Here is a 16,641-nt window from a genome sequence, read left to right on the forward strand (position 1 = left end):
CATTCTCACGTGCGTCCATCACGCGTCCCTAGGAAGGTGGACACTCCCAAGCCGCATTGCATTTAGGCGCGCGCAAGCGTGCCCCGACGAGACGAAATTTGGGTGCGCACAGTACCCATAATTAAGAAGTGCAATTATATTTATGCTAGAGTGAGGTTAATTATCAAAATACGTGACCTACAATAATATAAAAATAAATCCTCTGATAATGGAATATTATGTTGTCATACACGAGGATGGAATATTACGTTCTCCTCTAGAAAGAGGTTTCGGGGTTGATATTTACCAGTGGAGTTTTCTGTATATGTTTGTTTAGCTTTCCATTATATGTACGAAATTATCACGTGCATTGTACGCGAAAATATTATAATTTGATGCATTATTTTAAATAATTTTAAATGAATCCTCGTTGTTATATAAATATAAAAACAATGTGTGTTTCATTTTTCAATGATAGTATATTTCTAAGTAACTTTTGTTTATTTTTTCAGATTTCATAGTATTTCATTTATTAATTTTTATATTCAATTTAAAATTTAGGATTAACAATAAAAATAAATAAATCAAAACATTGATACTTATAAATTTAATATAAATGATTAAAAAAATTTAAAAGTAGGATTTTTATAGGTGGTAGGTAAATATTCTGTATATTTAACAATTCACAAACTCGCCTGTCGAAAATATGTGAGTGTTATTTCTCTTATTTAATTAAAATTGGAATATTAAAATAAGAAATGGAAAGAAACATGGTGAAAAGAAAATCGAGTGGTACATGCCAAATATGTTTTCATTTTTATAACATAAATATAAGTAATTGTAATTTCTTATTTAACCGTTGTTAGACACCATGTATTTATATGGAATATCGACTAATTATATTAAGAATGATTTCCACAGAAAGTTTCAATATTTTGATTTGTGATAACTCCAAACAATGAGAATGGTTTGATATGAACCAATTGATGACAACGGTTAGAGACGAACCTTTAGTGTGATTTTACTTTATTAAAAATTAAAAGTCAAGTTATGAGAAGTTGAGAAATAATATATTGAATTCCATATATTTATAGTATTTATATATATATATATATATATGAATTAGGCCCGTGGCCCACTTTTTTATAACCTTAAAAATAGATCTTATGGCGATGCTCGTATTTTAGTTGCATGTTTTAATTTCAGGTGAAATGTTTTACTTGGATTATACCTTTCTAAGTTTTCTTCCTGATCTTTTCATAACCCATTCGATTTCCTGCAAACACCACCCTAGCCAGAGACGGACGGGACGAACTCGATCCCCCATGCCTATGATACATTATTACACGTACTAGGTGCCTACTATTACACGGACTAGGTGCCTGCTCGTGCTTTGTGCGAAGTATGCTTTAATATTTATATTTCAGAAAAGAAAATTGCAAAGGATAAGATGGATATGATTATATTTAATGCATTTTTACGTCAATCGGAAAGAGTCGCCAATATGAGTATGCATGGGAATGTTGGAACTGTTGATGATTGAACAAGCATGAATAAGTAGAGAAAAGATAGACAACACCTGTTTGAAAGGACCAATTTAAAGAATTTTATTACATTCATGATTAAATTAGTTTAAAACTTTTGGTATGTAAAAAAAATCTCATTTTCAAGAAAACTCTTGATTTTTTTGGTACTATACAAATAATTTGGACACTTAAATAACTATACATCAAACCGATTATATAAAGAAAAATTAGGTAAAATTCATGTAACGAAAGTGAAAAAGCCATTTGAATTAGGAGCTGAGAATTCTTATTTTTGTGTAGGTGGTGCCTCTATGACGTTGGGAGGGAGAAAAGGAAAAAAATAAGGATGTTTTGATAGATATATAATACCTTCGAAACTGCTAATTATGCAGCCAACCCTAGAACAGTAGCAAGCAGTCCTTCAATTTCCTCCTTATATGTGATCAATTTTTTGTAATTCTTTGTAACATCTAATATATTCTCACCAAATTTCATAGGATAGCTTCGCAAGTTCCTGTATTTTTTTTAGAAGTCGATGGGCCTTATACAAAAAAAATAGAAATCTTAAATATCTAATAATGAGGTACGGATAGTCTCATATAACACCTTCGAACCTTTTGATTATCAGGCGAGAGCGTGCACTACTACGCTTCACCTTCTTTGATATAAGTTCTAGTAATTTACTCATTCGTACATAAGATAAGAAAGGTGCACTTCAATTAGGGTCGCCGGACAATGACAATTGAGGCCCCTAGCAACGGCTAGACCTCGTCAGTGGTCACCCTCCTATTGAGGTTATATTGAGATACTCTCTCAAACTTCATGAGGGCAAAACAGGGCTATTTGAACTAGATGATGCATTGGAAGAAACTGCAAATGCATACGAACATAAACTTGGGCAAAGTGAAATTAGATTTTTAAATCTTTGATCAAATAGCGGCAAGTACAATCTTTATATTTATTCTCTAATATAATTGAGAGTCGAGGCCTACTTTACAATTGGACTGCGACAATGCGTCCATTCACTAACTTGATGGGCCAAATGCATTGGATTGCATTCCCATCAGTATGGTAGGACAAAGAAGCTTTTGGTTCAAAGATGTCGGCAAGCCTTTTTCTTGCTTTCTCCCTTCATTTTCCTTTCTTGCATGTCTTGGCTGAATATTGGATTTACAAAGATTTCGCATTCAACGGGTTCACCAGCAACATTATTTCGATAATGCAGACTGACGACATCACACAACGCATCGTCCGACGGAAGACTTCTTAAAAGTCTGAAGGAGCTCATGCCACATATATATGCCTCCATTAACTGATATGAAAGTTTTCGAATAACATAAAGTGGCACGACAAGACATGAAATCGAAATGTATATTCACCTGACATTGCAGCGGCAGAGTGTATTCATTTATGCGGTTCACTTATTAGAAGGCAATAATTAAAGGCTTGTTAACAGTCGAACCACGCACTGATGGTGGAATCATATGAACCACACAGATCGCGGCATGCCATTGCCATTGCCATGCATGTAATTCTCTGACAGGACAATTCCATGTATCTGAGCTGATGAGCAATCTGGTCCAACACGGCACGTAAAGCTAAAGCTGCCGGCTGCCTGACTGCCTTCTCAAGATTTTCAGGGTCTGGCTGGTTGAATCCTATGTATAGGTGAGTTTTGTACACCTTCATAGGCCCATGTCGTTGATTTGACCCATCAGCACCATCTAATTGTTTCCCAAGTGGAACACCTAAATGCATTTTTAGTAATAAGGCTTTTCTTGAAGAAAATATATATACAAGATGGAGGAGAGTATTAAAGATATTTTATATATCTGATGAAATTATATAATATCATGTCTCAATATCTAGAGATTTATATTATATAATTTGATAGATTTGCGTCCAATTTGTTACGGATTTATATTTAGTTTCCGTATTTAAATTTTGTCATTTGGCGGATAAATAAGCTCGTCTGTGTAATTTTCTGTAATAAAACATGTACTTCTCTCGTGATATTAGCATATGATAAAAAATTTTGTGTCTTTTATTATTTAATTTCTTCAAAACCAAACACGAACACGATACTGTACGAGGTATGTGTTCAGAAAAGGTTAACATTGGAAAAGCATTTCGAATTGGTTTTGCAGAACCGTTAATTAACGAAGCCTCGTCCTAAACCCCGAGCCTTTTTGGCGGGTGATCAACCCAACTAACAACAGTTATCACGGAGGAGGCAACCGCCGTCACTTCTAGCCGGAATCTCTGTATATAGTGAGAGAGAGAGAGATGGAAAGCGGGGAGAAAAGTGGGGAGAGGGAAGCAGAAAAGGAGGAAAATTTGGGGGAAAAGTTGAGGAGAGGGGTCCTGCTAGTGTTGAGGAGGAAGGGGGGCCCATCTACTCCAGTCCGCCTCCTTGTGTTTGCGCGTGAACCCATCATTACTCCCAACACCTCTGCAACTGCAAACCCTCCTTCTCTTCTTCCTCCTCCTTTCATTGTATCTCTGCCAGGAAGCAATCAGCTGCTCTTGGGAGTTCCAGCACTACTTCTTGACGCAATGAAATTAATTACAATTTGTTGATTCGCGTACGAATATCAAAAAACAATCTTCTATAACCTATTGATCCTATAAATATCAAGAAATATGCATCAAATTCGAATCAAATCCGAAAATGGACGAAAGAGCACGATAGCTCCAAATCTTTATTGATAATCCAAAAAAATAATTGCCTTTAACCCTAGAGTTTTAAATATGAATTAAAACGCTTATATTACACGAAAGATATAAATTTTTTCTAAAATTATAAAAACGCCCAAATAATATAAAAATACTCGTTTGAGGCCCTAAACGATGAAATTCACCTTAAATCTCGTTTTTTTACTGCCAAAGGCAATGAGTTGTGCTCCTAAAGCCATTTTCCTCGAAACAGGGTCATCAAAACCTATTTTCTCGAGGTATCGATTCGCCACGTCTTCTACAGCATCATTTTCCCCTTGGTGGAGAGAATTCGCCATCAAATCGTCATCATCCGAGTTATCACATGTGTAAGGAATCAGGTGCTTCACATTAAACACATCAATAATACGAATGTGGCTAGGAAGCTTAAGCCAATAAGCGTTCAGATTGATCTTATCCACGACTTCCACAGGCCTAATTTTTCTAGCTGAAAGCTTGTTGTACTCCTCAACAGGATAACGATCTTTAGTAAGGATAGCCCACACAAAATCACCTACTTCAAATTCCACTGAGCGTTGCTTCTTATCCGCAACTTGCTTATACTTGGCATTGGTAACTGTCAAGTGATCATACACAGTTTGATGGATCTCTTGCAAGCTATTCACAAAATCTGCAGCCTTACCATGAACTTTAGATCAACTAAGCAAAATAATTAAATCCAAAAGACCCTTCGGAACAGCAGCATACACAACCTGAAAAGGACTAAAACCCATGCTACGATTGACAGTGTGATTATGGGCGAGCTCAGCTTGGCACAACTTGAGATCCCAACTCTTCACATGCTCCCCTACCAAACTTCGTAGCAGGTTACCCAAAGACTGGTTCACAACTTCAGTTTGCCTATCAGTTTGGGGATAATAAGCACTGCTGAATTGCAGCTGTGTATCCACCATCTTCCATAAGCTGTGCTAAAAGTGGCTAAGGAACCGGGTATCCTGATCAGAAACAATGGACATCGGTAAACCATGAAGACGATACACCTCACGAAAGTACAGCTGGGCCACTTGAATAGCATCTGTCGTCTTCTTGCAAGGAATAAAATGCACCATTTTAGAGAATCGATCAACAACAACATAAATGGAGTCATTATCACATTGTGTTTCGCGGTAAACCCAACACAAAATCCATGCTAACATCCTCCCAAGGCCGTGATGGGACTGGTAATGGCATATACAACCCAGCATTGGTAGATGTCCCTTTGGACACGTTGTAGACCCGACACCTTTGCATGTACTTCTCCACCTCTTTGGGGATGGTTGGCCAAAAATACGAGCCTTGCACTAACTGTAACGTCCGATCTCTCTCAAAATGGCAATCTCCATGCAATTCCTTAATAATTTGCAAACAGAGGCTGCAATTTGGGATACACAATTGGTTGCCCTTGAACAGAAACCTATCATGCATCAAAAATTCTGATTTTCCTCCAACACGAACTTTCCCCAAAACATTAGAGAAATAAGGATCAGTCTCAAGCAAATCACGAAGACAGTCAAAGCCAAGTACCTCAATACGCAGGTTGACCAAGAAATTGCTCTTGCGGCTCAATGCGTCAGCCACCCAATTTGTCACCCCCGACTTGTGCTTCACCACAAAGGTAAAACACTATAAATAAGCAATCCATGAGGCATGCCGTGGAGACACCTTATCTTGGCTATGAAGGTGTTTTAATGCCTCGTTGTTAGTATAAAGCAAGAACTCCCAATGAAACAAATAATGCCAACAATGCTTGACTGCTTGTACCATCGCATATAACTCCACATCATAGGTACTGTAATTTAACTTAGCCCCGGACAGCTTCTCACTAAAATATGCTACATGCCTGTTGTTTTGGCTTAACACTACTCCAATGCCCACTGTAGAAGCATCACTGTGCAATTCAAAGGTTGGGCAAAATCAAGTAGGACTAATATCGGGGCAGTCGTAAGACGCATTTTGATAAGCTGGAATGCCTTCTCCGCTTTCTCCGTCCACACGAACTTTCCACCCTTCATGCAATCTGGTATAGGCACCATAATTGCACTGAAATGATGAATGGAACGCCTATAGAAGGAAGCAAGTTCATAGAAGCTACGAACTTCAGTAATTGTCTTCGGTTGCGACCATTGCTTCACCACTGCGATCTTGGACTCAACTACCTTCAATCCTTCGCCAGAGACCACATATCCAAGGAATAAGACCTTTGATGCCATGAATACACACTTCTTAGGGCAGCATAGAATTTCTCCTTGTGAAGTACACACAGAACCGCCCGCGAGTGTTCGAGATGCTATGCTTCATTAGCACTATAAATCAGAATATCATCGAAATAAATCACAACACACTTGCCAATGAAAAGTTGCAAGGCCTGGTTCATCACACACATAAAGGTGCTTGGTGCGTTAGACAACCCAAAAGGCATCACCATCCACTGATACAACCCTTCGCGTATCTTGAAAGCTGTCTTCCACTCGTCGCCAAGACTTATGCAAATCTGATGGTATTCACTCTTTAAATCCAATTTGGTAAACACCATTGCACCACTGACCTGATCAAGCAAATCATCCAATCGTGAAATTGGAAATCTGTATCGCACCGCAATTTTATTAATGGCTCGACTATCCACACACATACGCCACGAGCCATCTTTCTTGGGCATAAGCAAGGTTGGAACTGCACAGGGACTCAAGCTTTCACGGACATGTCCTTGGCCAGCAACTCCTCAACCTGCCTCTGCCTCCTCAACTCCTCATGCTCCCCAGGACTCATCTTGTAATGGGGTCTATTTGGCAGTGTTGCTTCTGGCTCCACGTCAATTCGGTGCCAAATATCACGCAAAGGTGGTAAGCTATCAGGAAGTTCATCGGGAAAGACTTCAATAAACTCAACCACTACGGATGGGGTTGCGGTTGGGATTATCACTTCAATAACCACTTCTTTTCCAATTAGCACATAAATTAGTTGTGACTTGCCCAACTCTTCTTCGAACCTAGCCAATGACAAGAGTTTTGTGTCTCCACCCATAGATGTCGGCTTCTCCGTCTCTTTACTGGGCACTAGCACAATCTTTACATTCTCAAACATAAAATTGTATGAGTTAGTCCGTCCATCATGAATTATCCAACGGTCATATTGCCAAGGCCTCCCCAACAATAAATGACATGCATCCATCGCCACCACATTACACCACACAGCATCTTTATATTTCATGCCAACAGAGAAAGGAACCAATGCACGTTGTGATACATTTACCTTCTCCCTTTTTTAGCCAAACTAGTTTATAAGGCTTAAGATACTTCTCCGTTTTGAAGCTCAATTTCTGCACTGTCTCTACAGAGACAATATTCTCACAGCTACTAACATCAATAACAAAACAACACACCTTTCTAAGGACAATGCACGTGAATTGGAAAATATTGTGCCTCAGCCAATTGTCGTCAGCAACCTTAGGCGTTAAGCATGAACGCCTAACAACCAGTGTTGTTCCTGTGTCTCCAGTCACTACTTCCTTGTCGACGACCTTCTCACAATCAAATATGGGATCTTCGGATTCCTCCACATCCTCTTCTTCGCCCTCCTCCGCATCAATGAAAAATGTCTTTTTGCTAGCGATTTTCCTGCACTCAAACTGCCTGTGACCAACCTCGCCACATCCAAAGTATCTCATCCCACTACCCGTTGGTCTATTTGACTGGCTTGTGCTGGTAGTATTTATGTTGGCTCCCCCTCTAGAGCGGTTCACTCCGCTACTATCACCACCACCTCCATAATGACCCGCACGACTACTGCTACCTATACTGGAGAATTCTCGAAATTATTGTTGCATCGGGACTGCTTCTCAACTTGTAGAGCCCTTTGATGTGCTTCCGAAACACTGGGTGGATCAAATATATTTATAGTGTCTTGAATCTGCACTCGTAACCTTCCAATATACCTCGCCACCAATTGGTCTTCAGTCTCATGTACCTCATTCTAGACTATAAGTTGGAAAAACTCCGTGGTATACTCATCCACCGTTCAAGATCCTTGCTGTAAGTTTTGCAGTCGCTAGTACATCAATCTCTAAAAATTATATGGCAAAAAACTGGTTCTCAAGCGTTTCTTCATCTTCTCCCACATCACAATTTTTGGCTTGCCAAATCTACTTCTGGTTAATTTGACTTGTTGCCACCATGCCGTTGCTCTGTCTCGCAATCTGATTGCCACCAAAGGTACACGTTTATCTTCAGGCACTTCTTTAAATTCCAAAATTTCCTCGACTGTGGCTAGACAATTAAGAAACTCCTCAGGTTTGAGGCTGCCATAAAATTCTGGAATTTCAGTTCGCATCCCAGACTCCCAATGCCTCTTGTCATCCTCGATAGGACCCCTTTGTTGCCTACATGGGATATTCGCAAAATAATTATCTCCCTCCGACTCCTCGCCAGATTCCTCTTGATCAGGGTTAGGGTTAGGGTTAAGGTTCAGATTAGGGTTTCCCCAACTCTGGTTCCCCATAAGTGCAGCTATCCTCTGTGTTAGCTGCTTCATCATACGATCCATCCTCTGATCCACGATTTTCTCCAGCCTCTATTCCAGATGTCTCAGGTTGTCATGGTCAAGAACATCGTCCTCACGATACCTTTTCCTAGGTGGCATGGTTGTTCAAGATCAAACCGTAAGCTTTGATACCAACTGACGTAGCAGAATTAATTGCAATATGTTGATTCGTACACAAATACCAGAAAATAATATTTTATAACCTGTTGATTCTACGAATACCAGGGAATATGCATCAAACTCGAATCAAATTCGAGAATGGGCGAAAGAGCACGGTAACTCCAAAACTTTATTGATGATCTAAAAAAAAACAATTGTCTTTAACCATAAGGTTTTACAAAGCTTAAATAGGAATTAAAGCTTCTAAATTACATGAAAGACATAAACTTTTTCTAAAATTGCAAAAACGCCCAAATAACATAAAAATGCACGTTTCAAGCCCTAAAAGATGGAATTTGCCTTAAATCTCGTCTTTTCACAGCCAAAGGCTGTGAGTTGTGCTCCTGAGGCCGTTTCCTACGAAACAGGGTCGTCAGAACCTGTTTTTCTCTATGTACCACTTCGCTACATCTTTTGCCGCATCACTTCTCCAGTATGCACCGAGGTCTCCCCCCCCCCCCCCCCCCCCCCCCCCCCCCCCCCCCCCAATGGCGCCCCCCCAAGGCTCCGCTGCCTCAAGGACAAGGATGATCATCTCGGTGGGGGCAGCGGCGATTTCAAGGATGCCCACTTCGTTGCCAATCCCTCCCCCAGCTCCCTTGATCAGGTAACCCTCTCTGATTGCTCAAAAAAAAAAATTGGGGGTATGATAAGTGGCCAGTTTTGTTGTTTGGTTTGTGTTTGAGTTTAAGATGATAGTTTGATGATTGGAGATCAGTTGGTGTCTCTATGATAGTTTGGTTTAAAATCTTTATTACTTGATAATAAAAGATACAAGATTAGGATCTGCAATTCGTTGAGGTAATAATCTCATGACAGCAAATTTGCAAAGTCGAGCAGCTTCACATTTTTTTACTGAAGTCTACCACCGGTTCCACTTGCATAGATTGATGGAATCCTGTTAGCAAATCCTTCGTCTGCATTGGTAGTGAATCTGCATGTTTGCATTTAAGAGCTTATTTGGATACCAAGTTAAATCACTTTATAGTGCTATCTCAGATTCTGGTTGTTTATGACATATCCTGGTAAAGTGAATATACTATGCAGTCACTCCTTCAAGTTCTCTCGACTACAAAGGAAGGACCAACGATCCACATTACAGCCTCAAAACATCAACGGAGCTTTTATGCACGTGCAACGCACATGCCATTTTACTAGTATTCATAGAAAAAATAAGGGAAAAGTACAAGCACCCCCTTATGGTTTGAGTTTGAGACAAATTAGACCATGTGATTTTTCGAGGGACAAATAACACTGTGTGGTTCATTTCGTGAGACATAATAGACCTCACCGTTAATTTTTTTCACTTTTAGTCCTCAAACTTTTTTTTTGCCATTATTACCCTCAAACTTTCAATTTTTTTTCAAATTGGTCCTAATATTCGAAATAAAAAAGGGAAAGGGACCAAGGTCGTCAGTCGGCGACTATCGACCCCACCATCAAGGTTGCATGCATCCACAAAGGATGTCAGTTACCATGGTGGTGGGGTTAGAGCTGCAGATTGGCGGCACCGCCCTCGAATCGATGGGGATCTCGAACTCGAGGTTCCAGTCGATTCGAGGGCGGGAGCCACCAATCAGAGATCCCAACCCCACCCTCGAGGTTTCCAACGTCCTTTGTGGGTGTCGGCAACCTTGGTGATGCGGTCCCCCCCCCCCCTCCCCTCTCTTTTCAAAATTTAGGATCAAGTTGCAAAAAAGTTAAAATTTTGAGGGTAATAATGACAAAAAGAAAAGTGTAAGGACCAAAAGTGTAAAAAAATTAACAGTACGGTCCATTATGTTTTACGAAGTGAATCACAGGATATTATTTGTCTCTAAAAGAACCACATGGTCCAATTTGTTTCAAGTTTCAAACCACTATGGAGGTTTTTGTACGTTTCCCAAAAAATAAAAACAGGTCCATCAACAAGAAAGGGCGAGTCAAGGACCTTTTCCCGCTTGCACCTCCCCTCTTTTTTTTTTTTTTGAATTTTAACTTAAAAAAATCATCTTCCTTCACGTTTTAAAACCCATCTCAATTCGAGAAGAATGTACTATAATGACACACATCATCGCCTCTCAATCGTGTTTGTAGGTTTGATTCTCATGGTGAAATATATATATTACAAATTTTCATTTTCATGTTTTAAAACTTGTCTCGATTCGAGAAACGGGGTGTACTGTAGTAACACACATCATCGCCTCAAATATGTTTGTAGGTTCGATTCTCATGGTGGAATATATATTACAAATCTTTATTTTTCTTTTGAAACAATCTCATCTCTTTTTTTCATGTTTTAAAACACGTCCCAATTTGAGAAAGAAGTGTAATGTAGTGGCGCACAACATCGTCTCTCAACCATGTTTCTAAGGTCAATTGCCGTGGTGAAACTGTCGGTGCTCTTCATTAATCCATCCTTTTCCACGTTTTAAAATCCATCTCTATTCGAGAAAGAGGGTGTAATATGATGACGCACGCCATCGCCTCTCAACCATGTTTGTAGGTTTGATTCTTGTGGTGAAATATATATGGAATATATATATATATATATATATATTACAAATTTTCAATTTTCTTTTAAAAAATCTTATCTTTTTTTTCATGTTTTAAAACCATCCCAATTTGAGAAAAATGATATAGTGTAGTGACACACACCATCACTTCTCAACCATCTTTCTAGGTTTGATTCTCGCGATAAGATTACTTGTGCCATTTATTAACCATTAAGATTTCACTTTCATTGTATTAGACCCCTATGGATCTCCCTTATAAAAATGAAAAAGGTCCCTATTAGGATAAGGTAGTGTATAATTTGATTGAAACATCGATCTAAATGACCAAATCTTTACGACCAAACAAATTATCCAAGAAAATAATATTTTCTTTCCCAATTTTTGACTAGAATAATCAAAACCAGTTTTCTTAATTTTGTTTTTTTTTAAAATCCAATCTTTGTCCACGTTTAACCCCGGATGTTCATCCTTAATGACTTGATCTTTACGGTTGGCCCAATTATTTTGAGAAAAAATATTTTCTTTTACAAGTTTTACTAAATTTTATAACCAAGATGCTAGATATAAAATTCGAATATATGCAAATATATACCTTTTAACTCAAGTTTTATATTGCAAATTGATATCATATAAAAGTAGGTTGTTAAAATTAAAACCCTTAATATTCAGATACTTATTTTCAGTGTTTTTATAATCTCTATAGCAACAGCAACATAATTCTATTTCCATATTCAAATGAAAAATATAATGGATGACTCTCTTAATGATTCTAAATATAAATCAAATCATAGAATTTCTTATAATTGGTGGTTGAACCAGTTAACCCATGATCTAGTGAAGATTGCAGGACCAAACCTAGGCCGGGTTTTAAGACATCGCTTTTGTCGCTATCTAATTATTGAAATAAGAAAAAGAGAGAAGAGGAAAAGGTCATGCGGAAGTTAATTTTCCTCTAACTAAATTTAATATTATTGTAATATCATTTCTTTTATTAAATTTTTGTTAATTAATCATTTTGCCATCGTACCTTAAAAATATATATTAAACTTGATTTTTATTTTCAAATCAGATCTTCTTTTCTTTTTACACTAATCAAATCTTCTTAAATATACTACCCTATTGATATATAATATTTCCGTACATATAGGGTGCGCATGATTAATATTTCTTAAGTAGCCTAACTATTGAAATATATTGTAATAATCCGAACTAAATAAAATTCAATAACACAAAGATGATGTATTGTCATGGTAAAAGTGTAACAATAACATTGCTTGACAATAATATATAGATAATTTTTTTATCTATTTAAATGTATCATATAATTGATTCAAGTCATATTTAACTAAAATTAAATAAGAAATACGACTAATAAATTTTTGTACCCCACTGCGAAGCGCGGATTCCTTTTCCGAGTAAATAATAAGCTTTAAACTTTACATATGTATGTAATTTTTTTTTTCTTTATATACAATATAAATATATTTATATCTTATCATATTATTTTTTTAAGAAATACATTTAGTCAACTAGGTTTCGTTACTTTTCTGTTTTAGTTATTTTCCTATTTCTTTTATCATTTACATCTTATATCTTTAAATTCTTTTTTGTTTCAATCCTTTTATTTTCTTTTGCTTCGTTTTCATCCAATACATTTTATTAATTTTCTGTTTTCATCCTTTTATCAATTTTTTTATTAGAGAAAATTTTGGTCGTCAATCTTTTGTAACTTCTTTTTTCATCCTAAATCTTTTTTGTTTAATTTTTTAAAATTGAACATTTTGTTTTTTATAATTCTAGCACTCAATTGTCATAAAAATGCCGACACAACAGTTTTGAAATAAAAAATTTATTTTTTAATTTCTAAAATAAAACAAAAATAAATTAAATAATAAAAGAAAAATCGCGAACATACTCTAGAGAATGAGCTGGGCGAGCGTTTAGGTCGTTGGCAATCTTGGCAAGGGAAGTGGCGATTTGCGTTGGTAGCATCAGTACTTGAATTTGCGAGTAAAGAAATGAAAAAATATATGAAAAATAGAAGCGATTGTGGCTCGTACCCATCAACCACTCTTGTAAAGCTGGCCATGACACTAAGTAAGGACATGTTGACTCTGATTTAAGGAATGATGTCATAAGGTGCAATGGTGGGTGTAATTGCGAAAAGAGACATTAACAGATGTATAGGCATAGGCCTAAGGTGACCTCCCCTAGAGTGGTGGTATTCGTCGTTGTCCCCTACCGCCGCCTCTCTCCCTTTCAAGTTATCGTCATCCTTTTAATAGTTAGTACCACTCGAGTGGAGGTTACCAATACCTCAAGCTTCGAGTAGGTCCACAAACTTCATGTAATTATTTTAATTTTATCAATTTATTTTTATAATTTTGAAGAAAATATTTTTTATTTGAAGAAATTTCATGTCCGTTTTCTTTACAAATATAGAGTGATAGAGTTGTGAAGAACAAGAAGTTTAATGTTGAGGTAAAATTAAATAAAAAAAATTAAGACAAAAGAAATAGCACTAAAAGATTGAAGACCAAAATTAAAAATTTCCTACTAATTATCTATATCTATAAGCTATAACAATATGGAGCTTATTGGGGCGTTTCTCGATTTTTCATCATTTCATTTTTACCCTTCAATGTATATAAACATGTTTCAATTCCTATTATCCACACATTCAATGTATCTAGACCATTTTTAAATATTCAATGTATTTAAACAAATAATAATTCATCTTTTAATGAGAATTCTAATTCTAACATATACTTTTACCATGCAATGTATATAGACTAATTTTAATTCTGATTCTAGACTTTCAACATATATATCAATAAAAAAATTATTAATTTTCATATTATTTACATTCCTCAATTAATAAATGAGTGATTAAAAGATGTACATTTTCCATCTACATAAACATATTTTTATTTAATTTTTTTTACTATTTATAGAAAGTAATTTTAAGATATACATTTCCACAAGTAAATAAACACTCAAAGACATCCTATTATTATATCCATATTTCTATACTATCTATTATCTATTATACTAAATGTTTCTCCATATTTTGTAATTCCGCTTTTACCCTTTATGTATTATTATATAGATTTTTTAAAAAAAATTCAATTGTAGCACTCATTGTCTATAGACGTAACTTTTCATTTTAATGGTGCCTTTTGTGATAAAACTGCCTTTGTAAGGTACCTGTTCTTGTTGGGACGGTTTCTCTATTATATGGAGAATGGTGAGTGCGGATATTGGAGGTAATCCCGCATGAAAAAGTTAAGAGGAAATCTATAGGTTTATAAGAGAAAATTATCTAATAACTTATGGGCTTAAACTTTTGAGTTGCAGATATATCAAAGTCCAAAGTAGGCCTATGGATTTTTCCTAATTAGTGGCATCAGTGCCTAAGGTAATGATCCTAGGAAGCGCACACGCTATGCGTGGAAAGCCACACCACACCACATGGACAATTTCTCTCCTTTGTTGGGTATCCCCCAATTTGAAGGAAGTTTGACTCAAATCGTGTTGGACTTTTATCAGGCATGTGCGCACCCGAATTTCGTCTCGTCGGGGCACGCGTGCGCGCGCCTATGCAACGCAGCTTGGGAGTGTCCACCTTCCCGAGGACGCGCGACGGACGCACGTGAGAATGAGTTGCCACTTGCCATTTTACGACCCAAAGGTCGAGGGTCGACAAGTTACCCGGGTCTAGGGGTACGGGGTACACCTAATTGCTAAGGCATATGGTCTGCGAAACCTGAGGTTCCGAATTCGGGGGTTCTGTTACATGCGAGCCTATATCTCGCATGCCCTATCGGTACTCTAGCTTGTCTAGGCTTGCCATTTTAATTTAATTACCGTTTAATTAAGTTCCGCTCATCTTACGCGTTTTGACACCGTAAATTCAAAGGAACGCTCCGACCGTCCACTCTCCGACCGGGATTCTTACATGAATAAATATACAACATAAATCCTTACATTGTCCTCTCAAATAAATAAAATACAAATTACAACAACTGAATCCCGGTCGGTTCGCGTTCGGTTATTATTCCACTCGTGCTCACCGTGCGGTTTCAAAAGACCGAAATTGAAATTAAGATGCGCGCTCAGTGTTAGGGGAATTGGACCCCGTGATCTACGATTGGGGCATTGGACCCCCTATGAATCGTGCCCTAAGGGATCGGGCTCGATCCGCATAACAAACAAGTGCAAGAATGTTAACAAGCGGACATAAATAAACAAACAATGGGGTTTTGTTATTGCCGAATTTACGTGAATTAACCAATTATTAACCGGGGTATCTTGGTATACAAATCCTACCCTAAAGCAAACAAAGTGGGTTGTCAAATCGATCAAGGATCGCTTCGGGAAGGTATTTCGCATTTGGCATTATTTTCAAGGACTTGACGTACTTGACGTCTGTTGTCAAATCTTGTGTTTGTGGGTTGCTTTTAGAATTGTTCTATGTTGTGACACTACGGTTGTTACAGGTTATTACCGAACATTGATTCTGTCTGTGCATCCTAGAACCTAGTGCCTATCCCGCTATTGCCCATTTTTGTCTTAGCCAAGTACACAATTAGTCCGGTATTTGTATTTTGAGCCAATCCACCCGAACTAACTACCTGAGACTATGCTAGAATAACAAAAACTCATCGATCAAATAGAGCGGGCTATGCAGATGAAGCTGCACCTAGACAGATAGCCCATCCCTACCCTGATACCGTAATGTTTCTATTATTCTAACCCTAGGGGTGTCGCTAAGTTGCAAATAGACGATTTTGCCCTTGAGGTGGAAATTATTTTAGGAAAAGAGAGATTACGCGGTGCGGGCTGCCTCGGCCTGTGACCGACGCTAACCGATCCCCTGGACTTTTCAGGGTTGTCAAGAACCCTAAAAGAACCAAAAGATCGGTTAATCTATCCGGAAGTGATCTAAGAAAAACTTTCATGTCCCGACCTGAGTTTCCTGAAATCAGGTGAGGCCTCGAGTCAAGACGCGCAAGTCCTTCCTGGACATCCATGTCACATCGAGCCACGTGTCTCAGTTTTGATAAAATTTGCAAGTTTTGAAAAGGGCACCAACGCATGTTTGCAACCTATCGACGCATGTTACCGATTTATTACCAATTCGTACAAAATTATTAGAGCCAAGTGAATTAATTAATCGCATGAACGTCCAATTACCCCGTTAGTGAAATTATTGATTAAATTGATTAATG

General features: G+C 37.5%; 1 protein-coding gene across 1 annotated transcript; it reads right to left on the reverse strand.

Moving 5' to 3' along the window:
• Positions 1-4,348: 4,348 nt before the first annotated feature.
• Positions 4,349-5,134, reverse strand: LOC116207332. Its single transcript, XM_031540243.1, has 2 exons — positions 4,909-5,134; positions 4,349-4,797 (listed from the first exon to the last, which is right to left on the reverse strand). Exons 1-2 carry the CDS (start codon positions 5,132-5,134, stop codon positions 4,349-4,351), a joined length of 675 nt encoding a protein of 224 aa, XP_031396103.1.
• Between the last annotated feature and the right edge of the window lie 11,507 nt (positions 5,135-16,641).

This window comes from Punica granatum, chromosome 1 (genome assembly GCF_007655135.1).
Source record: "Punica granatum isolate Tunisia-2019 chromosome 1, ASM765513v2, whole genome shotgun sequence".
Classification (NCBI taxonomy): domain Eukaryota; kingdom Viridiplantae; phylum Streptophyta; class Magnoliopsida; order Myrtales; family Lythraceae; genus Punica; species Punica granatum.